This window comes from Malaclemys terrapin, chromosome 18 (assembly GCF_027887155.1).
Source record: "Malaclemys terrapin pileata isolate rMalTer1 chromosome 18, rMalTer1.hap1, whole genome shotgun sequence".
NCBI classification, from domain to species: domain Eukaryota; kingdom Metazoa; phylum Chordata; order Testudines; family Emydidae; genus Malaclemys; species Malaclemys terrapin.
The window spans coordinates 20,098,035-20,125,451 of record NC_071522.1 but is presented as its reverse complement, the minus strand read 5'-3'; the positions used below and the strand labels follow the sequence as shown (position 1 = coordinate 20,125,451).

The 27,417-nt window shown below is 51.3% G+C and overlaps 2 protein-coding genes across 3 annotated transcripts; one reads left to right on the top strand and one right to left on the bottom strand.

Moving 5' to 3' along the window:
- Nucleotides 1-2,237: 2,237 nt before the first annotated feature.
- Nucleotides 2,238-15,691, bottom strand: GAS2L2 (growth arrest specific 2 like 2). 2 transcript variants are annotated; one of them, XM_054008404.1, is made up of 7 exons: nucleotides 15,143-15,691; nucleotides 14,683-15,059; nucleotides 11,492-11,730; nucleotides 10,569-10,676; nucleotides 8,537-8,633; nucleotides 7,022-7,307; nucleotides 2,238-6,039 (listed from the first exon to the last, which is right to left on the bottom strand). In XM_054008404.1, the coding sequence occupies exons 2-7, from the start codon at nucleotides 15,038-15,040 to the stop codon at nucleotides 4,020-4,022; spliced, it is 3,108 nt and encodes a 1,035-aa protein (XP_053864379.1). In that variant the 5' UTR covers nucleotides 15,041-15,059; nucleotides 15,143-15,691; the 3' UTR covers nucleotides 2,238-4,019. The 2 variants fall into 2 exon arrangements, with proteins under 2 accessions (XP_053864379.1, XP_053864378.1); XM_054008403.1 differs by having other exon boundaries at nucleotides 14,683-15,691.
- A 3,476-nt stretch (nucleotides 15,692-19,167) lies between these two features.
- Nucleotides 19,168-21,482, top strand: C18H17orf50 (chromosome 18 C17orf50 homolog). The gene is made up of 4 exons (XM_054008231.1): nucleotides 19,168-19,403; nucleotide 19,565; nucleotides 20,455-20,614; nucleotides 21,421-21,482. Exons 1-4 carry the CDS (start codon nucleotides 19,168-19,170, stop codon nucleotides 21,480-21,482), a joined length of 459 nt encoding a protein of 152 aa, XP_053864206.1.
- Nucleotides 21,483-27,417: the final 5,935 nt, after the last annotated feature.

The window sequence follows — 27,417 nt, the reverse complement described above, 5'->3', positions numbered from 1 at the left end:
TGAACCCTGCAGAGAGAGCTGTTTTACCCTTCCTGAAAGAGGAGGAGGGGTGTGATTGGTGATGAGTCATGGAGGAGAATTACTGTTAAAAGTTTCAAACCCATGTTTCTAAAGACATTACAGAAGCTACAGCAACACTAGGGAAAAACCCTTTCAGAGAGGGCTGCGTGAAAAATTTCCACAAACTGTTTTTCAACAGAAAATTGGCTTTTCAACTAAATGAAATTGTTTGCAAAGAGTATTGGCTTTCCACAGAAAATTGTGATTTGCCTAAATGCCCCAAAATTGGAATATTTAATCTAAAAAACAAAATATTGTGAAATGCTGCCATGCCATGGTGCCTTGTGGGAGTTGTAATTCAGGTGTCTCAAACTCCTATTCTCTAGAGGCCAGGCTCCCCAGTCAGACTCGTGTCCCATGATGCATCTCCAACATGTGACTTCCAGGATGTGCCAACTGCCCTCTCCAAGAAGGGAGACAGTGGTGTTTCATGGGAGATGCATTTCACAATCAAAATGTCTTGGGTCTCAGCAGAAATATTTTACCAAAGTCTCAACATTTTCTGTTAAAAGAACCCTGACTTTTCCACCCAGCTCTACTTTCAGACCGTTTATCAAGGAGCTTGTAGTTCTGAACTAAGGAAATTAATCTGTATCCAATACATTTAAATTAAATACAAGTCTGTGACGGCACTTCTCCATTTTTGTTGGTTCTGTATATTTACGACACTCATCCAACATGGTTGGATGGTATTCAAGGTTTGTCAAGGTATTCAACTGACTTATCTCGTGAGGCCTGGTCATAAACTAACAGAAACCACTCCAAGTGAATGTTTAGCTGATCAGCTAAATAATTTCATTTCATTCTTAAAAGATCCTTCTTGCCAAGTAGTCTTGTTCCATGAAAACAACAAGGAGCCCAGTGGCACCTTAAAGACTAACAGATTTATTTGGGCATAAGTGAAAATTACTCAGTTCCTATCCCAGGGACAAATACAGCCCTGGCATTAAACTGATACAATTCTCAGTGCCTTCCCATTGTACCTGCTCACATCAGGACATAATCTGGTTCTTGTCTCCATTATTACACTTTAAAGGGGGGGCTTGGTTTTAGCTGTAGGTTGCTAAGGGGTGACATATGCTTGATGAGATATGCAATGACAACACTGATCCTTCAAATTCATCCTATTTCCTGACTGCTGGGGAAAGAACATTTTCAGGGGCCTGGTAGGATTTTTCATGTTCAGAGAGATCCCCTCCGTGATGCCTCTTTCTCTCTTCCATATTCTTTGTTTTCACTGGGCTGCCACCATATTCCTTCTCCTTGTTCTTAGACCCACCATCTAGCGGGGAACCGATGAGTTGGGCAATCAAGCAACATAACCCAGCACTGTAATTCTCAGAATCAGTGATCCCATATCACATCTCATACCCACAGTGGGGTTGTTAATGTGTTTCTAATGACAACAACAGAACATAATGAAAATGGAACACATGGCAACTGTGTGGATAATGGAAAGTGTAAAATATCCCAACGCCGACCCATTGCAATTAGGGTGGAAGACGGTGCCCCCGACACATCGCTCAAGTCAGTTTCAGCCCTGCAGCCTTAAGACTCTTGTAGAGGGTGTATTGAAATTCTCACTGAATCTCTAGTCCATTGAGATGGAAGCACTGCTCCACCTAGTATTACCTGCGCAAAGGGTTATTAATGTTCCTTTCACCCTCACTGAATACAGTTCAGATCTAGATCTTGCTGAGACCACCTGAAAAAACAACATGGGTGAGCTGTCCAATCAAATCACTCAGCACATGGTTGAACAGCATTCCTGACCTCATTTGCCATCCCCCCATGTTCACAATCTTAAATATGGAGCTGGCCACATCTGGACCTTACTTGTCCTACTGCCTGGACCTGACCTATTTCCTGCTTTAATGAACAGAAATTAAAAAATCCAGAACATTTTTTTTGCAAAAAAATTCCAAATTTTTGGAAATCAGCATTCTAAAAATGCGAAAAATTCCCATCCGCTCTCATTAACAGAGACCAGGCAAACTCTTGCATTCTTGTCTTTATGAACTCATGGTTCTTATGTAATCCTCTCTTGGAAGGCCTAGCCACAGGTCCAAAGTTAGGGATTTCTAATGACCCAAAGGAAAAATAGGTTGTTTGAAAACAATTTATCCCACGTAAAGTGCAACAAAGGGTTCACCTAGTAAGCTATATCATCCCTGGGTTATAGGCATCATTGCTATCAATGGATCAATCTTTGCATAACCCCATTGAAACAGAAGTTACTGAACCAGAAGAAGAGTTTTAGGAATGTCTCAATTGCACAAACACTGAGAGTCATACAGTGATCAAAGGTTTAGGAATACAATGGCTAACTGGAACAAGCAGCATGATTAATAATCACCTCAAATACTATTTTCAAGAGTTATAACAACAAAGACAATTCACACATAAACTACACAGAACATTCATGGGTATCAAGACATTATGGGTGGTCTCTATAGGTCTCTTTCCTGATATCACAGGGCATCTCTAGCGCCGGCATGTTGGTTAAAAACAAGCCCACCATCTGAATCTATTATTATATTTCTTTCAGCTGTGGAAGTAGCTCCGACACAGCTTTTGTCATTTCAAGTAACTTCCTATTTCCAATGCATTGATGGCTACTGGTTTAACAATAATAATGACAAGCTTAAAATACGTGCAGGCAACTATGGCCCAGATCCTGAGCTGAAGTAAATCAAATTTCCATCAGCTGAGTATTTGGCCCCGGTAACTTCATGAAAAAAGGGGGAAATGGTCTGATTAGGGACTTTGACACAATTCACGTGCTATACCACTTCCAGTGTTTTAGAAAACTCCCTTTGAATTCAACAAGACTTTTGTGAACAGAATGAGGGTGGCATGTTGCCCATTGCCCATAAAGGGCAGAGCAATCTTGGGGGAACCTTTCCAAAAGCAGGGCTCTATATTGCCTTACAAGTGCACTTGGGATTCCCACTGGGATCAATACAAGATTCACTCATGGATCTAGGACGATAATAATAATATTTTACCTTCCTCTTGTGCCTTTCACCTGAGGATCTCAAAGTGCTTTACAAATATTCATTAAGATTCTTGGTGCCTTCAGAGGTAAGCATTATTAGCCCCATTTTACAGATGGGGAAACTGAGGCAAAGAGAGATTTCTTTTTAATTATTTGAACCCAATAGACCTGCTCTAACAATGAGACCATGCTCTTTCTCCTCTCTGCATGAGCTAAATTGGCCTCTGTATTTGCAATTTATGGGCCAAATTCTCCTCCCAATTGCACAAGTACACCATCCCTGAAAATCCACCAAATTAACTGAGAGGGGAATTTGGAAGTACACCTGTCAAAGAAAACTATTACAATGGATTTGGGGTGGGTCTCAGGGGCAAGGAGAAAATGATCATACATATCACTGGCCTCTCCCCCTGCTGATAGTACTTTCACAGTAAAAATATTTACATTTCCATCTGCTGGTAAAAAAAAATAAAAAAAAATTTGGCTTTCATTGAATCACACTATTAGAGCTTTTCTTAGGTTAGCAGTTTCCGCCCTTTGTTCTAAGTTCTGTTCTTAGTTCCAGACTTGGGACCAAGTTTTCAAAAGATGCCTCATGCCAAATTGCAGGCTCAATTTTCCACTTTGAAGTGTTAGTGCATGTTCAAAACCCAGGAGAGAGCACCAAATTGTACCTGCAGGTTTTGAGGGTCGTGTCGAGGCCTCTCTGAAAATCTGCCTTCTCGTCCTTCAAAATAAATGTCAGATTTCTTTGGCTCAAATCAACAGGTCCCTTTTTTGAGCCACTCAGCTGAGAACTTGGGAGAACTTCAACTTCATCAGTTCACTGGCTTCGCATCTGTTGGGCCGGAGTCTCCTCTCTAACCCCGTTTCTCCAATGGGGTTGGAGGAGAATGTGGCTCCCCGTAGAGCTACAAACACTGACAACTGGGACGCAAAATTGGCGCCAGCAGGCAAGACATCAGACCCAGGATTCCTCATCTTCTTCTGTGAGCCACACTTTGGTATCTGCTAGGACTGTCTTCTTCCCAGCTTGTGGGGAGTTACTATGTTCTGAAAGCCAAGCCTCTTCCTCGGACCCAGCATTTCCTGTGCTGTTCTGCCTTGTGCTATCCAGGCTTTCCTGAGTTGGCCGGGTCTGATGCTTTGAGCTGTGGGCCTTCTCCTGGGCTTTGACGCTGGCCGCTTTCTGTGCCTGTCGATAGGTCACTGGAGTGGGGATTTTGGATGGCCGTTTCTCAGGTCTGTTGTCCCTGCGTGGGCGGATTTTGGGGCGTAGTTTTAGCTTGTAGATGGATGGCACCCGTTCGGGCTTCTTCAGGGACCTTTTGGGCTTACCTTGAGGCAGTTTGGACTTTTCAAGGCCACCCACAGAGGCTGGAGAATTGATAGATGCCTTGGGGCCATCAGAGGCTGCCTGAGAAGCTTTGCTATTTCTACTGACTACAGCCGACCCTGCATGGCTTGTGAGAGATGGCTGCCTCCTTGACCAGTTGCCTTTGGTTTCATTGGACACGTTCTCCTGTAACAAAGCCCCTTCTGGCTCTAGAAGCTTCTTTTCCACCTGGTTTCCATTCACCAGAGGCGAACTTGGCTGAGAGGAAACCCTCACAGCCCCCTTGGGTGGCATCTTGGCGATCCAGTTCTCCACGTCCACTGGGTGGAGTGTGTTGTGCCCCTGGGAGAGTTCGTCGATCACATCACCATAGCGGAATCCAGCCGGGTGCCATTTTGCCTGTCCGCTGGGCACATAGACGCCACTCCGAGGCACACCCTCGCCACATGGCAAGGTCTGCCTGGCACTTGTCAAGGAAGACAGGGAGGGCGTGGAGGACCTGAGCCTACTTATCTCACTGACGGCGGCGATGCTCGCTATGCTGCAGTCCAGGGCAAAATCGTCCAGCTGGTTCCCCTCAGGGCAGTGGCTTTCATCAGAATCAGCCTCTAGAACCTTTATGTTGGATAAGATCTCATCTTCTAGGCTCCTGTATAGCGCCCGCTCCTGGGCCGGGTTGATGGGCAAAGGTGTATACACACGTTCCCTCTCCTCTCTGCAGCCTATTGGATCGCCACCACTCCTGCTGCTGTCATTGGTGTTTCCTGGCTCTACCTCCTGCACCAGTCTGGTGTTTGGACCCTTGTCCTTCCCTGCTGGAGCTGACTGGCCGAGTCTGTCTTTTAGGCTAGTGGGAAGGTTGGTCGTCAATGTCTCTGGCTTGACTGCCCCACTGCAATGTCTGTGCCCCTGAAAGCCATCCTCAGCCCCGGACACCACTTTGCTCTTTGAGAGAGCCGGGGCTTTTGCCATTTCACCGGCAGGGACTTTCCACCCATTTCGGAGGCGGGGCTCCCCCTGGTAGCTCTGAACAGGGGTTGGGGGCCTGCTGAAGGCGGGGCCGGCTTTGACTGGGATCTTAGTGCTACTTTCCTGTTTTGGAGTCTGGCCCATGTGTTTAACTGGGGAGGATGGCCTCACAACCCCAGCATCCCCCCAGCCATGTGCAGCGTTGTGGCTCTGTGCAGCTCCCTTGGAATCCCGTTGTGGGGAGAGATGAAGGGGTTTCATTGGGCTGGAGGAACGGACCATCCCAGGAAAGGTCTTGACCCCTGATTCCTCAGGCTTGTGAGCCTGTGGAACGGGTTTGACTCCATACTGGGTGCTCCTTGGTGGCTGAGCTGTTCTGTCCTTTGGCACTGTCGTCTGAGGCCTGGACTCTGTACACCTGGCTTGCACAAACCTAGCGGGGTCCTTCTGATTCATCCCAGGGATTCTACTAGTCTGTCGCCCTCTCTGGGGCTCTGGGAGAGCTTCCGAGGCGCCAGAACCATCCTCCTCGCTTCCAGTCAGCTGCGATGTCAGGGAGGACATAGAAACACACAGCTTATCCCTCCCGCTCTGGGTGGAGGAGTTCTGGTGGGTAGCAGATCTTTCTTCAGCCAACAGCTGCCTCCGCGAAGGAGTAGCAGACCGCTCCGTTGCCCTATAACAGAGACAAAGCGTCAGATCGGTGTGTCAGTCGCCTCTAGCCCTAGGGAGGTGGGTACCTGCGTTGCTCTGGGTGTGAAGCTGGTTCTGTGCTGGCAAGCAGTGGGAGGGCATATACATCCCTCATTAGGAGCTGTAACTGTTTTTGCATTGTGATGCACTGCCTTGTGATGCACTGACAAGCTGGCACAAAGGCCAGTGCAGGCCACCACCTCTGGGAGGTGCTGACAAGCTCAAAGTCAGCAAAACAGGGCCCCGTAATGTCACCAACTCCACCAAAAAACACAGGCCTGGGGGTTTAACTAGTTACATTTTGGTGCTGCTGACAGCGAGGGGCTGAGCGCGCTGCCTGAAGTCAGAGTTAGCACAGGCAGACACCCCAGTACAGCTCGGCCAGTGCACCCCTATCCTGACATACCACCCACCCTATCAACACGGAGACATCACACAGCTGGCCAATAATCTACCTGCATCTGGAAACAGCCTTCCCTCTACCTCTTCCAGTTCTGGGCCTTGTCCTACAGCTCTGCCAGTGCCCCTCAGTCCTGACCTACAGTACCCCCGGCTGTTCCAGTCCTGGACCCTAGCACGCACAAGCACTGCCAATGACCCCTCAAGCCAGCCCTGGGGCCTCACTTGAGCAGAAACCCTATAGCAGTTAAGTGACTCCCTCCAGCTGATCCTGAGATGACCCTGGTGAGCACAGAAGGCGTCCATGGGCAACTATGCTCAAGCTTGAAACAGGTCCTTCGAGGTGGGAACCAAACAGGAACAACGGGGGGACTGGGAGTCCTGGAAGGCACCATAAAAGAGGCCTGGCTAGCACTAAAATGCACCATTCACTGTGTAATTATCCAGCTTTGTCCAATGCCAGCCGCTCTTCAGCGTCAGTGACTATACCGACTGCTCAGCACAGCATCCATCGGAGTCATCCGGGAAACCAAGCCCAAGGCCTTTCACAAACTTCTTTTCATTACCTGACCGAAGGGACCCTCCTGGGTTCTGACTGCTCCCGCGGGGGCCTGAGCCTGGTGCTCTCTGGCGATGCAGAGGAACGAAGCTTCCGGCTGGTGCTGAGACTCTGTGGGGTGTAGGTCCTCCACTCCACTGGGGGCAGTGGGCTTTGGGACCTGCTCACGATCAGGGTGGGCTGGGGCTTCTTTGGGTTGTCTGTCCTGGGTGTCGGGCAGACCTTGATCTCGTGCTGCACCTGTATTGCCTGCAGCCTTTGAGGGCTTGTCAGCTTGACAGCCTGCTTGTGAGCTGTGAAGAGATTCAGGGACTCAGGATCTCTGGTCACCACACGCCGGTGGATTAACCTTTTGGGGTAGCCGTATCGGTGTGCCAGACCTAAGCAGTGCCAGATAGTACCAACCACTTCCGATTCAACTGTGCATGTTCTAACTCGCCATGGAGACTGGGGGAGACTAGAATTGATGCCAGTCCACTCCAAGCCTCATGGTGAAAATCCCTTGTGAATACTCACGATGGATTGGAAAGCTGGCACTGTGGCACACCTAGGAATTTCACATGGGTCTTTAACCTCCAGGAATAATTTATTCAGCTGGAATAAAGCAAGACCTCATTGTCTTATGACATTTCTACTGTCAGGTGCTGAAATGCAGTGAGATCAGATCTCACATTATTCTGCCGCCGTAATTGGTTCCCGGAGGCATTTAAAACCTTGTGAAATATACAAAAAAAAACCCTAAATACAATAATCCCAAAGGCAGGAGCGGCTCTATGTATTTTGCCGCCCCAAGCACGGCAGTCAGGCGGCTTTCGGCGGCATGCCTGCGAGAGGTCCCACCGCCGAATTGCCACCAAAGTCGCGGGACCGGCAGACCTCCCTCAGGCATGCCGCCGAAGGCCGCCTGACTGTCGCCCTCACGGCAACCGGCAGGCTGCCCCTTGTGGCTTGCCTGTCACCCTCACGGCAACCGGCAGGCTGCCCCTTGCGGCTTGCCGCCCCAGGCACGCACTTGGTGCGCTGGTGCCTGGAGCCGCCCCTGCCCAAAGGGCAATTCCTACACACACCCCTAGGCAGGACTGGGGTATTGTAGGGCTCTCTCCCGTCTGAAGTACTAGCCTGACCTCTAGTGGCGCTATGTGAGACAAACAGCTTCCCAGGAGCCTTCTCCATGCTGTAAGGAGTCATCTGCCTCCTGCTACAAGAACCCAGAAAGAAATGACCCCTACCAAAAAGTTCATGTGGCCCTGTCAGAGACTGATAAAGGCTGAACTGCTTTCCACCCGGCACCGTAGCCAGGGGCGAGCCTCGGGAATTGTTCAGATTGGATGTACTTCTCCTGTCTGTCTATGCTTCTTTGCTGTTCTTCGCTGTGACCCACAGAGTCTTCTACTGATGATGGCATGGGACACCCACCCACCAGATTCGAACCTCATCCACGGCAAAGGGTCACCCCCCATGCAGACCTCCCCAAGGCTGCACACAGGGAACCTGCCAACTGAAGCAGAACAAGGAGACTTACACAGCGAGGTGCACCGGCAGGGATCATGCTTATCCAGATAATGCTCCAGCGTGTCCCAGCCACCTCCAACCCGCACCATGACATGATTCCGGAGGATCTGGAACAAACAGAGCACCCATGAGCGAGGGGCTCCCCTGGGCCTGCAGCGTCCTGGGCTAGAAATGAGTGAAAGCTCAACAGGTGGATGTCACCATCCTGTTGGCTTTATTCCAGTGAGGTATATACAGTATTTCACACGCACATGACTGTGGATGCATACAGGCTTACATGCACACATATATGTGATGTGTATAATAATAATAATAATTCCAGGTGCCACAGCATGCAGTGGTTTTCATGGTCATAGGTGGGGAGAGAACCCAGGACCTTTGTCTTCCAAAACAGCCTCTACCCCTTGAATGAAAGGAGAACCTCATATTCTCTGTGGGCCAGCTAAGCGATAACAGCCTCAAACAGATGTGCGGCCAGGTTTTCCAAAGAGATCAGGGCCAGATTTTGCAGTGCTTGGCGCCCCAGATTTTCCAAAGAGCTCAACACCTGTTGTGTTAATACAGCACAGCCAGGGCGCATTCAATGTGCCGAGCTCTTCTGGAAATCCCAACGCTACGGACTGACCCTGATTGGTGCAGAATATCCTAGTCTTCCACTGACTTCATTGCTCAGCCCATCTCAGGAGCAGCGTTTACCTCGTACACTACAATATAGCCATGCAAACACATGCACACGTTTGGTTTACATGCCTGCCTACGCATGCATACTTAACCACGCGTATGGTTGCATACATGTGTGTGCACACACCTGCATGTCCGCTCTTACCCGGCTACATGTGGACAATGTGTAAAAAAATCATGTAGTCCAAAGGGGATTTGAATACACTCAGATGAACCGGAAGGGGTGGAGGACCTGGAGCACAATAGCATATGACTCCTGCCATGGAAAAGATGCAGGTTCTCACACACAACACAATACAGAGCTTGCTATCACCATGTCTTACTCCAGCAAGATGCCTCGGGGACCCAGTGATTGTTCAGGTACTTGAGAGATGTACATGCAGGTCAGACCACGATGGCATCTCTGATGGCAGGAGAGGGGTTTGAGGGTTAATATGGGTGGCCACCCCCACAAAGAGAAGAAAATCCGAGGGTCCTCTCCAGTCAACCATAACCTGCAGGGCACATGACTTTCACTGCAATCACTGATAAGGCTATCAGCCAGGAAAGTTAATGAAGGGGCCTAGAGACCTGAAAGAAACCAACTGAACAGAATACAGAGGGGGATGGAGAGAGGGAGGGACGACCTACGTGCAGCCCATGTTCCCCCCCCCCCCCATAGTGAATGCAGCGCTGGTGAAAGGCACCAGACTGACAGCTCTGGAGGCTGGAGCCCTGTACTCATCCACTGGACAGCTGGTATGGCACTGACAGCACCAAGCCGAGCTTCCCTCACGCAGCCCCATTCAGCTCAGACCCAGAGAGAGCACTTCTAGGGAGAAAGGGAAACTCACTCTCCATGGCTCAGCTAGTCCAACCAACAGGCCGGCTGGAGCAGTGGGGTTTTGAGACGTGGTCCTCTGTCCCACTAGGGAGCGGAGTGACTCATTTCACCCAGCGACATCAGAGGGTTTCAGTGTTAGGTCCCCACTGAGCTGTCCCATCCTACTTAAGGTGAAGACATGCAGATCCCGTTACTAACCCTCACGGCCATTCAGCCACTTCCCTTGAATGCGTTTTGCAGTGTGCGAACGCAGCATGGTATGAAATCTCTGCCTTGCTAACGGTCACGATGCTCAGTTACTCTGACTCCGGCAGCCTCGCTCGCCATATCGACACATGCCATCTTTTGGGATGGGACCAGGCACAACGAGAGGTGAAGAGCCCGTGTTTGGTGACTCCCACCCCAAAGACACAGCATCCCAGCCCCAGATGATAGCAGCAGTGCAGGTGCCCCTCCTACCCCCAGAGTAGATTAGAAGTTCCTGGTATCATATAGACCAACATAACAGCATCTGGAAAGCACACCCTCCTGGACTTACCCTGACAAAAATAAGGGTGTTGGAATCGCCCACGCGGTATTTTCCTTCAGACACCTTGATCATGGAGAACTGGACTGGGCACGTGCACCGGCTCACCAGGTGTTGGACCTGTAGAGTCCAAGGCAAACCATTCCTGGTCAATATGAGGAAAGTGCTACTCCCTGTGCAACCTGGATACCATTGTAGCCTTGGGGAGGAGCGTGCTAGGCTCCTTGGGCCCATTCTCCGTCAGAGAGACGGGGTGCCAGGGCTTATCCAAATCTCATCAAAGACACTGGATCCTGTAAAAACAGACTGGAAATCCCACACGAAAAGATTTCTGCTGCGGCCTTCTTGTGCTTGGGCCCTGAAAAACAGGCTTCTGGCTCTGGCTGTATTTGGAAACCGGAAGCACAAAAGCCACCACAACATTAAAAAAACCCAACAAGGGTTGGGGAGGAAATTAACTGAACATTCTTGAACCTCTAACAAGGTTCAGGTCAGGATCACCTAGCGCTCCATGTGAAGATCCAGGAAGTTGAGGCCATGCTAATTTGGGCCTTCGGAATTCTACCTGGGGCCAGCTGCTGATTGAAGAAATCAGTTCCCTTTGCCCAATTCCATTCAGTAATTTGACCCTTATCTTCTAATCTCAGTTAGTGCCACTAACCACCAGGGAGTCTGGCCTGCTGGAAACAGAGACACAGAACTCCTGCTAGCTCTGTAGGGTTTTAAATACCCAGGTGCACTGAGCAGAGAATAAGAATCTCTCACGTTCAGGTAGCATCTTCCTCCCTGAAAGGTCCCAAAGTAGATTGCATATAACAGAGGACCTCGCCCCACACTCCCCCTAGTCAGGTCCTCCTGAAGTTCCCGCCTAGACAGAACAATGAGTAACAGGGAACTCAGACCCCCATTGCCTTACAGTGTCCCCTCCCCCTTACCATCTGGTCCAGGTTCTTGAAGTCACAAGGCTTCCTCTGCGGCTTGGGAAGTGGGGTATCCTCAGGGGGCAGGTCCATCTCCTCTCGGATCTCCTCCTCGATCTCCTCCTCCATTTGGATCAGGGTGGGAGCACTCATCCCGAAGCGAGAGGCCCGGCGGGCCACCTCCAGCAGGCACAGCACAAAGTTCTTCTCGTTCTTCCTCAGCACCAGGTCCTCCGTCTCAAACATCAGCACCTCTGGGGCACAGCGAATGAGCGACACGTGGGAAGAAGGAGGGGAAGGATGGAGAGAAGGAATGAGAGACAAGGGCAGAGCTAATGAGAGCAGCAGCGCTGCTGTGTCAGGGGTGGTGAATTGTCCCACCGATGCAGCGTGTGTGCAATAAGGTGTGTTCAATCACATGGCCACAGATCTCTGCAACAGACTGTCTGATGCGGGAAGAGCTAAGCAAGGCCTGGTGTGGTGAGACAGTATGAGTGAGAGCCAGCCTGACCTATTACCATTCTGTGGGGAGCCGACTGTGCAGACATGGGGGCAGATGTACCCTCAGGCCTACGGGGGTACAGTAAGTGGTGGGACACATATTGGATATGCCCTGCCCTGATAGGCCAAGTGAAGGGGTACTTGCGCGGAACATCCTTGATATACCAAGCAAATGTGTCGGTACATACGAGGTGTCCGTATCCTTGCATGAACATACACCAGGTATAAATATCGTGCTCATGAGATGCCAGGCAAGTGGGCATTCAGACCCATCTTACAGTGGGAGAGTGGAGGGCTCACTCTGCTTAGTGTATCAAAAGGAAGACCTGGAGGTGACTTGAGCACGGTGTACAAGTACCTTTGTGAGGAGACAATGCTGGCTCTTTAATTACATCTAAGGGAGAAAAGTAGAATAAAAGCCAATGGCTGGTAAAAACAACAAGGAGTCTGGTGGCACCTTAAAGACTAACAGATTTATTTGGACATAAGCTTTCGTGGGTAAAAAAACCCACTTCTTCAGAGGCAACTGGCTGGTCGTTAAAGTCAGACAAACTCAAGTTAGAAATAAAGCATGATTTTGAATAAGGAGGGTGATTAATCGTAGGCGCTAACTTCCAAGGGAAGGGGTGGATTCTCAATCTCTTGACACCTCCAAATAAGGTCTTTCTGGAAGAGGTGCTTGAGCCAAACACAAATCACTGGGCTCAACACAGGAGTAACTCGGGGAAGCTCTCTGGCCTGGGTTATACAGGAGGTCAGATTAGAATGATCTAATGGTCCCTACGGATCTATGAATCACTAGCATGCCCAGCTCTTTTCTGGAAATGGACGCTAAAGTGAGGCCTTGAGCACAGACACTGCTTTGGCTGGGGAAGGGTTAAACAGAATCTGGGCTGCCCCCAGCTCCAGCTGTTCAAGGAGCTGAGGACCAGAGGCCGGGTTCTGTGAAAGAGAACCAAGTCCTGGATTAACCCAACCGTAGCCAGCAGAAATGCTGCCAGTTTGACCAAGGAACTAAAACAACCACGTGGGCACAACCTCAGCCAGTCAATGAGGCAGAGATTCACACGCTGCTAGAGCACACCCCTCTCCCTGACCCTAGCTGCCAGTGCTGCAGTGAACCCCGATCGGAGGGGAAATCAGGAACTACATGAAGGCAGTGCTGCGTTAAAGACATTCACCGCTGCTGTTGCATTGCGGTCTAGCGCAGGCTGCCAAAGAAGATGTTCAAGGAGCAATGCAAATAAATCCAATCTACTCGCCACCTCCGACACATAGCGCTCTTACGTCCTTTGCCAACTCCCATCCCTACTGCAGGTTGTTGTTATTGTAGGGTTGCCAGTGCTAACTTTAAATCAGATTTGCAATTCTTTTTTTAGGGGGTGGGGAAAGCATCCCGACTCCCAACGTGTTGTTGTTATTGTTTATTCATTATTTGTATTGTGGTAGCACCTGGAGGCCCCAACTGAGAGCGGGGCCCCTTTGCGCTGGGCACTGCACGTACACACAGCGAGAGACTAGCCCTACCCCAAGGAGCTGACAAGCGAAATAGACAAGACACACAAGAAGGTGGGAGAAACCAAGGATATTGGCCCCCTTTGCAGATGGGGAAGTGAAACCCAAAGAGATGAACTGAATTGCCCGAGCTCACATCGCTGCTCAGTGGCAGAGTCAGGAACAGAATCCAGGCCAGTGCCTTAGGACACAATACTAGACAACGTGCTCTCCCTTAAGATGCTTTCACTCGGAGGGTGGTGAAGCACTGGAATGGGTTACGTAGGGAGGTGGTGGAATCTCCTTCCTTAGAGGTTTTTAAGACCCAGCTTGACAAAGCCCTGGCTGGGATGATTTAGTTGGGAATTGGGCCTGCTTTGAGCAAGGGGTTGGACTAGATGACCTCCTGAGGTCCCTTCCAACCCTGAGATTCTATGATTCATCTCAGAGTTGAATCCCCAGACAGCTACTTAGTTTGGGCGAAGTTTAATGAGAAGGGAGATATACCTATCTCATAGAACTGGAAGGGACCCCAAAAGGTCATCGAGTCCAGCTCCCTGCCTTCACCAGCAGGACCAGGTACTGATTTTGCCCCAGATCCCTAAGTGGCCCTCTCAAGGATTGAACTCACAACCCTAGGTTTAGCAGGCTAATGCTCAAACCACCGAGCTATCCCTCCCCTCTGGAGGGAGCACGCTCTTGTGATCAAGGCTCAGGATGGGGTCAGGACACTGGGGACCTTCCTAACTGGGCCACTTTGTGACCTTGAGCAAGCGGCTTCCCTCCAGTTTCTCCTGTCTATAAATGGAGGATAAAGATGGGGGTGGCGGGACTAACTGAATGTTTGCCAAGTGCTTTGAGCTCCTCAGAGAGAAGGCGCTAGGAAAGAGCGAAGTATATTAGATGGTCAGCTTTTGGGGGGACAGGAGCCATCTTTTTGCTCTGTGTTTGTACAGCATCTAGCACAGTAGGGTCTGGTCCATGGCTAGGGTTCCTACAGGTTACCGTAATACACCTAATAAATAACATACAACACCCAGCACAATGGAGTCCTGGTGCATGACTGGGGTCCTAGGCACCAAAGCAAGACAAATAAATAATGAGAAGAAGAAGAATTGCCATGGGGTAAGAGGGCAGGAAAAGGTGTTAGAAATAAAGACAAATGAAAGGAATGGAAAGAAACAGGAGGGAAAGATCAGAATCCTCTTTACCTTTAATATCCATCTCCTTCCTGCACCACTGGATGAAGTTAGACACGTTATCCCTGGCCTGGAAGGTCCCTGGCTGGGCAGAGTCATTACACGTCACCCCATATCTGGGCAGCTGGAGCTTGTGGGCCAGGCCCGGATAGTCCCGGGAGAACTCTCCGGCCACGTGGGTGATGTTGTTGGCATGGTAGCACAGCATGGAGCCCGTCTCCAGCACCTCCAGGAGGGACCCAACGTTGACTTCCAAGTCATAGAGTTCCTTGAGCCACTCGGCCAGGTCCTCCTTCATGGCGTAGAGATACTGCTCGCTGGACTTGTAGGGCCGGATGCTCTGCACCGTGGCCCCCTGAATCCCAGCCATCTTGCCATGAGATGTGGGGCTAAAGGGAGAAAGAGAAGGGGCATCGAAGGCTTCCATGCAGGACACTGAACCATCAATCCCTTGGTTTGGTTCCAGACTTACCCAGGTACGGTGAGTTGCCACGTCTCCGTCCCCAGAGCAGGTTCTCACGGTCCTGTTCCGATGCCCCCCATCGCCCCGACTCTTGCCAAACTGCAGCGTGCAAAGGGCACTCCTGATCTAGGCGGAAAAAGTCACAATATTTCTCCCCTCCTGAGGAGCGGCAAGTTCACGGGTGGCAAAGCTCCACTTGGTCCCCTAGCCATCGCAATTGCATTCCTTCAGGGAGAGCAAGTTCCTCCATCCAGCCCACACGCAGACGCTCCGAGCCCTCCACTGGAAGGTGTTGTCCTCACGCCTCATTCCTTGCTCCCCCAGCCCCCTGGGGGAACCTGCCTGCAGTCTCGCCCCATTGCGAGGGGACACACATTCCTGTGCGGGGAACTGACCTTTCCCCCTGAACGGTCGCCCTCTTTCTTCAACAAGGAGCAGGGGCGTTTTGGCTTCACCCAGCGCTCCTGCTGCCTGTCCCTCACCCCCCTGGGAACGTCAGAAGCCTCTCTCCTTCCCCCGAGGGGTAGCTTGGAGCTGGAGTCGATTTAAACGGGAAATCGCCCCTCCTGGACAGGCCCAGTGTTTTGTTTCCTTTCCCCAAGTGCTGTTCTCTTCTCCTTGGTGACAGAGACTTGCTACAAACACTCCCCGTTAACCCCTTAGGCTCCTGCTTTCCCAACCAACAGGCCTCGCTCCTTTTTTTTTTAAAGCAACAATCGTCCCAAACCAGGAGATTTTAATACAAATCTGAACTCCCCCAAAGTTTGGGTCTGGAGCATTGGCTGGGGGCCAGCTGTTTAGCAATAGCCTATGATTCTGCCCCATGTTTCCTCCAAGGATCTCAAAGCACTTTACAACCGTTAATGAATTGATCCTCAGTTCCTCCTCTCCCACCCCCCCAACCCCTCTCTGTGCAGTACTGTAGGTCAGTCCCATCTTCCCCATTTTACAGATTGGCAAACTGAGGCACTGTGAGGGGGAAGCAGCTCGGTCAAGGTCATACAGCGAGTCAGTGACAGACACCCCCCCCCCCCCCCAGGAGTCCCAATCTCCTGCTCGAAATGCTAAACACACCAGGCCAAATCCAGAGTGCCAGATCGTCAGCTGGGGTGTAAATCAAAACATGTCCACTGGAGTCCATAGAGCTGTGTCCATTCACACCAGCTGAGGATCTGGGCCCCACACTTTTCGAAACCAGGCCCGGCAGGGCCCGGGCTCATCCGGTCTGTGTAACAGTCTCTAGTGTCACACGCCAACTGGAGACTGGGCGCGATCAGGAGGGCTACCGCATTTTGGTGTCTGTTTTCCAGGACAGAACAATCACACCATGGTGCCACGCCATGTGGTTGCAACACCTGCATCACAGCCCCATGGTGTCGCCTCTGCACAGCGGGAGCCAATGGGGCATCTCCCGCTGAAGTAAACCGACCTCTGTGCCCAGAGTGAGGCTGCACCTGGCAGAGTAGCCATTTCACCATCAGACCCCAAGTGCAGCCACCTCTTGCCACACCTAATGCCTCTCAGAGCAGAAATGCTGCAAAGGTGGCCGCCCGCGTCATTCCCTGCATCAATGATCTCCTCAGTGCCTGGCACCTCTGAGGTTTACATGAATGATTCCTATATGGAGATAGACCTATCACATAGAACTGGAAGGGACCCTGAAAGGTCATCAAGTCCAGCCCCCTGCCTTCACTAGCAGGACCAAGTACTGATTTTGCCCCAGATCCCTAAGTGGCCCCCTCAAGGACTGAACTCACCACCCTAGGTTTAGCAGGCCAATGCTCAAACCACTGAGCTATCCCTCCCCCCTGCTGGGCAGCAACAAAATAGATGGGGCCAGCACTACCCCACCCTCCTGTGGCGCTTGTGTGTCAGTGGACATTCAGAGAGAAGAGCTGAGGAGAGGATGCAGATATATTGATGAGGCCCTTCCAAGTAAACGAACCACATTTCCCTGACTGGGGCCCGAAGAAGGATGTGGTCACATTACAAGGGGGGTCACAGAACCAGAGGAGAGGAGGGGACGCTGCTATAGGGTGTGGTTAGAGATTATATCAAGGAGAGATTCTTCAGTGGGAGCTATGGGAGGTAGAAGGGATCCCAGCAGGGGCAAAGAGACCTGGGAGTATGCACGAATGGATGGACAGATATTCTTGGCCTGCTGCTCCCACTGAAATCCACTCTCACTGGTTTCAAAAGAAGCAAGCCCGGGCCCTTAGGGTTAGACCGGCTGCAAAGCTGGGCCCTCATGCCCAATGACACAGCATGGGGTGACCCACCAGGTCACTGCCTTCCACTGGCCTGTGAGTAGAACCTGCCTGGAGAACCCCCAAGGTGTCACAATGAGCCCCGGCCCAGCGGCTGGCGGCTAGGGAGCTGACAGCGGCTTTGCAGCGAGTGGCAGGTGAGACTCGGCTAAGAGGTTTTTTCCTGAAATCCCTTGAAATTTAATCTTCAGGAGCAATTAAAAATGTTAAAGCTGAGTGAGCAGGAGGGCAGCTGGGGGCTTGTGATACTTAATCCTGCCCCAGCATGGGGGGCTAGACTAGGTGACCTCTTGAGGTCCCTTCCCTGCCCCTCCATCACCCTGGTGTAATATGACAAAGGCCCAGACAAGGAGGGCAGGTCTTTCTCGATCTTGTTTAAAACCCAGCAACAGACTCTGTCTAATCCCCTAACCCTGCCCAATATTGGGACAAAAGATTTTATATTCCCCTGGAAGTGTATTACCTTAGCAAGGACTCCCTGGACTGCCTGATGCCAGAGAGATCAGATGGACAGACCCAGCAGAAGCATGGGCTGCCTCAGCACCAGCCATGATGGATTTCATAGGAACACAGGACTGAAAGGCACGTCCTGGATCACTGTGGCTGGTCCCCTTAATGCCTCATACAATCCCATGCTCCATTCCTCTTGGACCTGCGCGCTGGCAGTGATCTCAGTATGCAGGACGCTCTGTCGCGCTGCCCCCAGGCTCAGCGGTGGTTCCCGCATGAGTTTGATTCCAAACACTGAACTGAATCGGGTTTTGTCTGGGGCGTCTCATAGCGACCGGCACTCTAGCTGCATTGACACAAGGCAAATGCTGCAAGACATGGTTTTGCACCATTCCGACATTCAGTGCTGCCTCTGGGAGCGTGGCATTGCCATGTGCTTGGAGAGAAGGGCGAATTCCTGTGGTCCCCTTTCCCATCCCCTGCTAGAAGGAAGGAGGCAACTCCAGGCACCAGTTTGATCACTCCTTGCTCCCTGAGTTGCTTGGCCCTCTCCAGGCAGCGCTCTGGGATTGGCATGCCGCTCGCTCAGACTAGAGCAAGGTGCGCAGAGCCCTGCTAAGACCCACCACGTCCAGACCCACACGGCTTGAGCGGCAGAGGTGGAGCGTGGCTGGATTTTGGTGGCATGCACGTATGTGTTCATGTGATTTGTTGCATCGTCCCTGGTGCTGGGCAATACCATGTAACATTATGCAAAGACCAAGCAGCCAATGACAAACTCCTCCAACGTGGTAGCTTCGTTAGTTTGTGCAATGGCTTAGAGCGCATTGCAAGGATTTTACGTCAAAGCTTATAGACACAACAGGTCCCCTCCCCAAACCACACCCACCATTAACTATGGCCTATCGCAGCTGGTTACAGCTTGAGAGATGAGATGAGCCCCACATCATGCTTTGGAAGGCAACAGACTGTGGGACCAGATAACTGAGTCGAGAGCTGGGGGCCTCTCACTGGTAATGCCCAATCCCAAGGCATCTGGATCCAGCAACCACCAGACAAAGCACCCCTCGTGCTATGGGGTGAGGGACATAAGGCAAAAGGCAGTTTTGTTCGGTGGTTTCACGTAAGTGCCCAGAGGCCTTCGGCCACATGGTCAACCCAGAGAATGACCATCACATGAGTCAGGCAAGAAAGGGCCCTGGCTGGTCAGTGGTCATAGCAGCAGGTAGAGGATATAAACATACCAGGACTTCATTTTAGCCCCAACTTCATTTTATGCTGCTGTTTGCCCCTCCCCCAGCATTTTGATAGTTTACCATGTCTTGGTGGAGAAAAGAGAAGGAGGAGCAGGAGATGGCAGAAGAGGAGGCCAAAGAACTGGAAGTGGCAGAAGAGGACACAGAGGAAGAGAACATAGTCTCCTATTCCCCCCTTTCTCCTCAGACATCAAGCACAGAGCAGGTCCAAGAGCTGAACAAAACAGAGGAGAACTGGTTCTGGGGCTGGCTCTCGCCATTCTCCCTCTTCTCCGGGTTGCCCACGCTGGCAGACAGGTACTGGCACTGGGAATCTGGGGCCAGGCCGCGCTCTGCAGAGGGCGACCCACTGGGGGGAAATGAGGGGAGTCGGCATACTCCCTACGGTATGGGAGATGTTACTACAATGGCATGACAGCGTGGGAGGTGTCCCTCCAAATCCTCTAGTGAACCCGGAGGGTCACTCCAACCTGCCACCATTTTCTTCCTAATTTCTAAATTCCCTGAAGGTTGAAGCCCTCTGTCCCCAGTTCATGCACAGTACCACTAGAAGTGTCCCATACACTGGGCCATCAGTTGTGGCCAGGCTGCGCTAGAGGGACTGTTTGCATGATCTACTCGATCCTTGGCCTCTCCACTGAGACCGATCGTTATCAATGCCAGGTCTCTGAAATGATAGGGAGCTCCGTGTGGATGGACTAGAGCTATGCAAAGAACCGATTTTTCAGTTCAGTGGCTGAACCAAAACACTGGAAAACAGTTTGTTTCGGGGCAACCCAAAAAAGTAGTTTCATATCATTTTGGGTTTTTTTTTTTAAACTTGTTAAAAATAAAATTGCAGTAAAATGTTTTTAAAAAGGTATTTTGCATTAAAAAAAATCTAACTGTTCTAGCTCAAAAATGTCAAAATAAAATGTTTTGATTTGGAGGGAATTTTTCCCCCTTTTTTCTTTTCTTTTTTTAACTGAAACAATTTGACAAATTTAACCCAAATTCATAGAATGTTTCAATTGTCCCAAATCTGCATTTTTTGACAAAGAAATGTTTGGCAGAAAAATGTCGTCGAACTGTTGTTACTTTGGAATACCGGGGTGATTCGGCTTGCATAACGCATGTTATTAGTCACCTGAAAACTAGCCAGCCATTTAAACACGCGTCATTTCATCACCTTGAAACTGACGTCTCTTAAACTTGCCACACAAGAAACCCATGGTCTGCTGCTATCATCCTGCAGGGCTGGGGAGAGAGACCAGCCGCAGAGCAGGAGCCCTGGTGACTTCCTCTCATCTCCCTTTTCCTTCCTAGGAAGAGATCTCAGCAGGAGCCCATCTGTTGCCTGCTGGACAAGAAGAGGCCCCCAGGCAACACATGCTCCGAGTGCGAGATCCTGTTCTGCAGGAAGTGTGAGGGGCTGCATTACAACCCGGGGTTCATAGAGCACTGCATCCTGGGCCATGGCAGGGAGGAGCCAGAGGGCTCGGGCCTCATCAGCCCCATTCTGAGTGCAGGTGGGTTGAACAAACAGCAGATAGGCTGGGATTTGACAGTTGTGAACCACCAGGTGCATGGGCTCCAACCTGCCTCTTGTGTTGCAGGCATGGCACCGGGGCTAGCCCTAGGTATGTCAGGGCCTTACGCAGAGGATCCTTGTGCTTCCCCTTTACCCCCATCTCAAAGCAGATCCCCCTCTCCCACCCTCCCCCTTCCCTACATCAGTCACTTCCCCTCCCTTTTCCCCCATTCTCCCCTTCCTCTTGCTAAGGAGTGGAACCCAAGCCAGCCTCCATGTGCAGTGTCCGAGAAACTCAGTGTGAATTGCATACCCTTCTCTGGGGCTGCCTCCGAACCAGCCTGTCTCTTCCTGCAGCCCCCCCTGCTCCCAGAGCCCTGGGCTCTTCCAGCAGACTGGCTACCTCCTGCAGTAGAACTCTTCCCAGAATCATGGCATCCCTCAAACGGTAAAGCCCTCGCTAGCCACCTCTCCAGCTCCAATGCTGGTTGGAAGCTCAGCCTGCGTGGGGCGTAACATCAGCACTGAGGACACACAGCTGATGCCAGCGTTGCACAGGGTTAGGGCCACGGTAGATTCCCAAGCCGGTGCAGCTGGCTGGGGGTTGGCACGTCTAGAGCAGCGTCTAGAGCAGAGGCAAAAGGAGATGGGATGTTATGAGAAAGAGAGGCCACTAGACCACTGACAATTAACCACAGAGGCGATTGAAAGTCAGAGCATTCATCATTAAGGTTGTCAAAAAAAAAAAAAAAAAACCTTCCCTGCCCCTCTGCAATCATAACGTGTGATCGTCCCTTATTCCAGATTCCATCAACCTGGCTGTCGCTCCAGGGGGAACAGAAGATGAAGAAATAAAGAGAAAATGAAGTGGTGACTGTAATCATTCTCCTTTATTCCCCCATAAATCGCCTGACACCGCAGACAGGCAGAGACTGCATTGGCATCAGCATTCTTGCTCCTAAAAGAAGGTGAGGGGCTGCCTGCATGACGACTTCTCTACCTGGCCCGTGTGCGCAGTGATCTTCCACAGCACACAAGAGACTTTCCAATAGGACTGGTTGAAAATTAGCCATTGGAACTTTTTCCTCGATGGAAAATGGGGGGGGTTCAATTAAACAAAAATTTCTGCAGAAAGCATCTGTTTTTACTCAAAACAATTCGGTGCGTCACTGCAAACGTGAAAATCTGAACACTTGGGGCCAACCAACAATTTTTTATTTTTTATTTTTAATTTCAACAGGCTTTGGCAAAAAAAAAAGTTTGGTTTGCAACATTTTCAGTCAAAAATTTGTGGGGTTTGGTTGCCAAAAATGGAGACATTTTTCAGTTTGGGGTTTTTTTGTTTGGTTGGTTTTTTTTTGACAAAAAGGCAAAAATTTCCACCCAAACCCCCTCCCAACAAACTCAAATATTTTCCAACCAGTTCTCCCCTTGACAGCCTCCCCCCAGTGGAAGAGAAAAGCAATACAGAGGGTTTCTTACACACCTCAGACCAATATCTCCACCTCCTCCTCTTCCACGCTGGCATCTGAGCGCTACATATAAGAATAAGGGTATTATACAGATTGCATTAGCAACCCCAAAAAAGTGACAGGCACTTTCCAACCAGAGACAGAGACAGTCCCTGGATGGGAAGCATGTTAAAAAAATCCCAAGGATGCCGAGGGATTAGTCAGGGTGATAAAAAGGGCTACAACTCAGCATAATGGGTTGCAAGAGGCTATGGTAGATTCTGTTGGTGGAGGAAGGCATTTGACAGTGGACGGAGACACATACAGTATAGGGTTACCATACGTCCGGATTTTCCCGGACATGTCCGGCTTTTGGGGGCTCAAATCCCCGTCCGGGGGGAAATCCCCAAAAGCCGGGCATGTCCGGGAAAATCGGGAGGGAGGGAGGGCTCGGCCGGGGCTGGTGCGGGGCCGGGCCGGGGTCGCAGTGCCGGTCCGGGCTGGGCGCGGGGCCCGGCGGGGAGCAGAGGGCGCGGTGCCGGGAGCCGGGCCCGCGGGGCCGGGCCGCTGGGGGGTGCGCCGGGCCGGGCCGCTGGGGGGTCCGCGGAGCCGCGGGGGTGCGCCGGGCCGGGAGCCGGTCCGGGGTCGCAGGGCCGGGGGGTGCGCCGGTCCGGGGTCGCGGAGCCGCGGGGGTGCGCCGGGCCGCGGAGCCGGTCCGGGGCCGGGGAGCCGCGGGGGTGCGCGGGGCCGGGGGGTGCGCGGGGCCGCGGAGCCGCGGGGGTGCGCCGGGCCGGGAGCCGCGGGGGTGCGCCGGGCCGGGGGGCCGGTCCGCGGTCGCGGAGCCGCGGGGGTGCGCCGGGCCGGGAGCCGCGGGATGCGCTGAGGCGGGGGGCCGGGCCGGGAGCTGGGCCGGGGGGTGCGCCGGGCCGCCGGGGGCCGGCAGGCAGTGCTGGGCGGGCCGGGGGTGGTCGGCCGGGGCTGGCACCCCAGGCTGGAGCCGCCGGGGGGGCCAGCCTGGGCCGCACCTCCTCCCCCCATTCCCCCCTTACCTGCTTCAGGCTTCCCGCGAATTAAATGTTCGCGGGAAGCAGGGGAGGGGGCGGAGACTTTGGGGAGGGGGCGGAGTTGGGGCGGGGGCGTGGGCGGGGCTGGGGCGGGGCCGGGGCCGGTGGAGTGTCCTCCATTTGGAGGCACAAAATATGGTAACCCTACACATACATCCTGCACAGTCAGTGCTGGGAGTGGAAAAGGGCTTTGGAGCCGAACAAGTGTCTTTCCATTGGCTGCGGTGGTCTTTGGATCTCGGCCCAGGGTTTGATCATGCCTGTTTTCTGTGATTGGCACCCCTTCACTCACTGACCGGCCATCAGCATGGGTCATGTCTATACAGGGAAGCTGCTGAAATTCTCCCATCATTAGTCTAGCGCTGATGCAAGCTCTCCCAGTGCTAGCAGGGATGGGAGCACTAGCCTTTGTTGGCTGCTGGTGTACCAGACGTAGCAGACACCAGTGCTGGAAGGCAATAGCTCGGCCACTGTTGCTAACACAGGTAGCACTGCACTGCTGACAGATCATTGGGGGAAGATTTCAGAACATCCTTAGCGTAGAGGCCCCCTGACTTGGAGAGCGGAGCTTCATTAGAGCCACTCATCAGCTGGTCAGGGAGGCTGAAATTCGCCCGTGTAGAAGGCCTACACACCCCTTAAATCACAGCTAAGCCCTCAAAATAGGGTCGTGCATAGGCCTTGTGCTTGTTGTGACAGATGCTATTTCGTCAGCGTTCAGGGATTGAACCAGGGACCCCAGAACAGCGCTCAGCAGGAAACGGTTTTCTCATCCCGCAAAAAAAAAATTGAGATTTGGACATTTTTTCCCATCCCAAATGGGGACGAAAAGTCAAAAATCTTCAAAAATGTTATGACCTTCAGTTTGGGTCAATTGAAATACTTCACTTCAATAATTTCGAAACTTTTTCTTTCGACCTTCCTCCCCCACCCCCACTATAATGAGCTGAAATTGCCAAACAAAAAGTTGTTTCGAACTGGGAAACCAACGCTTTGCATTTCAAAAACGTTGCAACGGGACAGGTCGACAGCTTCCAAACTTTGTTTTCCAACATTGGTTTGAGCCAGGAGCTTCTTGGAAACCGACCCTTTCCCACCAACAGCTTTGGCTTTAACGAATCAGCAGTTTCTGAGGAAAAAACATTTTGTCAAAAAATTCCCCAGAGCTAAAACCATGAGCTGCTGCAGCACGAGCTAAAGAACCAGGCTCTGTGCCTGGGGCTGTAGGACCCGGGTCATCTGTGGTGGATTGGGCAAGCCACACACTGACCGGTGGGTTACATTGGCCCTCTGCAAAGGAGTCAATTTCAGCCTAAGGAAGTGAGACTCTCCCAGCGGCTCTTGTGATCACATTGTGTGTATGAGCATGTGTGTGAGAGAGAGAGATTCTGTTACTCTCTCACATGCTTTTCTCTGCCACCTGGAGTTCTGGATGTTTGTTCCTCGAGAAGGTCTTCACCCTCCCTAGGACTCAGTTACTTTCATGTAGGTGCAGTAGTGAGTTAAAAGCTGCAGAGCAGTGATCTGAGAATAGGGCTGCAGTTTAAGGGGTGCTAATTGGATAACAGGTGAAGCGCCACTAGGAAACCCGGGGGGGCACTTGGGTTCTGGCTGATGAAGGCACAAGAAAAGCTGAGCTCTCTAAGCAGACAGACAAGCTGAGTTTTTCTCTCGGTGCCGCCCTCTTTGGCCCTGCCCACACTACCATGCGAGCGGCGGCAGGTGTTGATAGCCGAGGTCCGGCAGCTGTGCGGATCGGCCCTAAGTTCGAACCCTAGAATACGGACCTTGCTGGGGATGTGTGTTAAAACATGATGGTGCCATGATCTCCTTGTGCGCACAGGACCAAGCTGTGTTATAACCATGTTACAGCCCTGGGATTAATACAATTGCTGGTGTAGATGGAGCCATCGTCCCTGTAGGGAGAACGGCAGGCTCTGGTTATTGCAGATCGCTACATAGACAATTCTCATCCATAGAAGATGAAATGCTACTGTAAGTGCTTGTCTCTGGACCGGCCACATGCACTGGCCTGATGGGACCAGGCTGTCTCCTATGGCAGATGGTGCCTGATTCACAAACTATTCTCCTTGCTTTTCTCCTCTATGCTCTGCCGTCACCAAACTCTATCCTCACCCAGTGAAGGACTTGGCCTAACACACCAGCTCTCAATTCCTACCTTAGGAGCGCTGTCCTTTCATATAGGTGCCTTTTGGCCCCTTGATATAGGCCTGTGTTGTTGATTTCACCAGTCCGCTAAGCTTCTTGGCTGTGGACTTTTCATGCATTTTTCAGAGATGATGCTGGTGCACCTACCAAACAGGAAGCAGAATACAGTGCATCCTATAGCTAGCCACGGGTACCTGAGAGCTGAAGGCATTAATCAATAACCAGGCTGATGAAGAGGATGGTTCTTTTTCCTCCACCCTGGGAGGCTCCAGCACCGGCAGGAAGAGGAAATTGTTTACGCATCTGTTTCCCGCCAGGTGATTCCCCAATAAAACATCCTACATACTGCCGCTGTCATTGCACAGTGCAGCCAGTGGGCTAAGCTACTCTCCTCCGACCTCAGCCCAAGACCTCCAGGGATTCTCCCCAGCCACCCACATGCTTGGTGACATTTCTCCTAAGCGCATGGCCCTCTGATCTCAGCGGGACGCTACCAAAGCAGTCAAAGTGCTCATTAATCTGAAGCCACCCCTCCAATCCCACTGACCGGTGGAAGGAAGAAGGCGCGTACTCTGTCTATTCCACCACTCGCCCTCCAGAACCTCCTGTCTGCTGCACAGGTGCTAGTGGGTCTGTGTTCCTCTGCCAGTCTTTTCCAGCACCCCCTGTCCCCAGTCCTTGTCAGTGGCAGCAGCATGAATGGACCCAATCCAGGACTGTTTCACTGCCTTCAACGGGGTTCTGCTTCGAGCTAGAAACTTAATGTTTGGAAGATCACCACACTCCCCAAGGAAATTTTTGCCCTGGATGGTGGATTTTTCAAGCCTTGCTTGTTTCACTGGTCTTGGGTCTTGCAACACTGAAACAACATCATCTTGCTGGTCCCACACAACCGCAGCCCATGCTAGAAGTGCAGGAAAGACATTTATAAACAGGCAACTTCCGACCTTTTATATTTGCGCGTATATTTTCCTAGTTGCCTAGCAGGCTCCCTGGTTGGATTAGAATCACCCTGACTGGCTGTAGGTATCCTGATGCCATGGGTCTGGTCCCAGGGGAGCAGGTGAGTTCCAGGGATATTAGCACAGCAGGTATTTGGAAGCTCATCCATTTGCTGGAAGAACTCCAGGTCTAGCTGCAGGTGCTTGGATGCCACAAAGCTGGGTTTCTGGCTAAGAGATTTGCTCCAGAGCCGGCAGCAGATGGCTGGATAGCATGAAGCCAGCCATTTAAGTTAGTGACTTAATCTGAAGGCACGTTAGTTCTATGCTGAGAGTCATATACTGGCTTTGCAACCTGGGCTCGGTAGGAATGCAGCAGTGTCAAACCCAAGCGTATAAAAAATAATGGATCAGGTCCAAAAATATTCTTGAGATTGGCATGAAAATCATGAGATTTTTAAAAATAATAAATATGGGGTTCTTTTGGTTTGCCCTGGTGTTTGAGCCTCCAGGATGCACTTGCTTCATGTCTTTAAGCTTTTCTCTGCAATTACAAGGACTAGAAACTTAATTTCTTTTAATTTCTTCTGACTCTTTTCTATAAAAGACATGGCTCCAGGAGCTGAGGGTTTAAGAACACCATTAATTGTGAAAGTTGGCAACACCAGAACATGAATAGTTCCCCAGACACTTGCTTTCCTGCCCCGTAACAAAGGCTTGCAGGATTACAGTGTCTAGTTTGGATCATTTGCTTAAAACCTCCATATATATATATGTAATGGACTTTTATGGGCCATAGATTTAGCCTCACATGTTTTGGCTGTATCAGTGTAACCCTGCCCCCACCCCCAAGAGCGAGCGCGCAAGGAGTTTGTGACTTGACACAGAATTGAACTCTGCCAGCCAACACCACATTGGGGAAGGAGGGCCGAGTGGCCCAAGAATCTCAAATATTCCCACAGGCTCGGGAATGCTGCATGCCTGACATACTCTGAGAAGCAAGGTCGCGGAGGAGAAAAGACCCATTGTAAAACGGGCTCGGAGACAGGGCTGCCTGGTGGCTTGCCGTATTGCATGAAGTAGGAGCTCCATCACACCCAGCCCAAGGAGCTAAGGTGGGAGGATCTCAGCATAGACAACTGGGACAGGGCTAATTAGCAGGTGCCCTGTGTATAT

Bases quoted from the DNA above. Each gene is read 5' to 3' on its own strand.
- GAS2L2 (XM_054008403.1), bottom strand. From the start codon at position 15,097: ATGGAAGCCTTCGATGCCCCTTCTCTTTCTCCCTTTAGCCCCACATCT. The intron at 10,677-11,491 runs GTAAGGGGGAGG...TGGACTCTACAG, and splicing joins TCAAGAACCTGGACCAGATG to GTCCAACACCTGGTGAGCCG. The intron at 7,308-8,536 runs GTAAGTCTCCTT...ATCTCTTCACAG, and splicing joins CTGCCGGTGCACCTCGCTGT to CTCACAAGCAGGCTGTCAAG.
- C18H17orf50 (XM_054008231.1), top strand. From the start codon at position 19,168: ATGTCTTGGTGGAGAAAAGAGAAGGAGGAGCAGGAGATGGCAGAAGAG. The intron at 20,615-21,420 runs GTGGGTTGAACA...CCCTTATTCCAG, and splicing joins CAGCCCCATTCTGAGTGCAG to ATTCCATCAACCTGGCTGTC.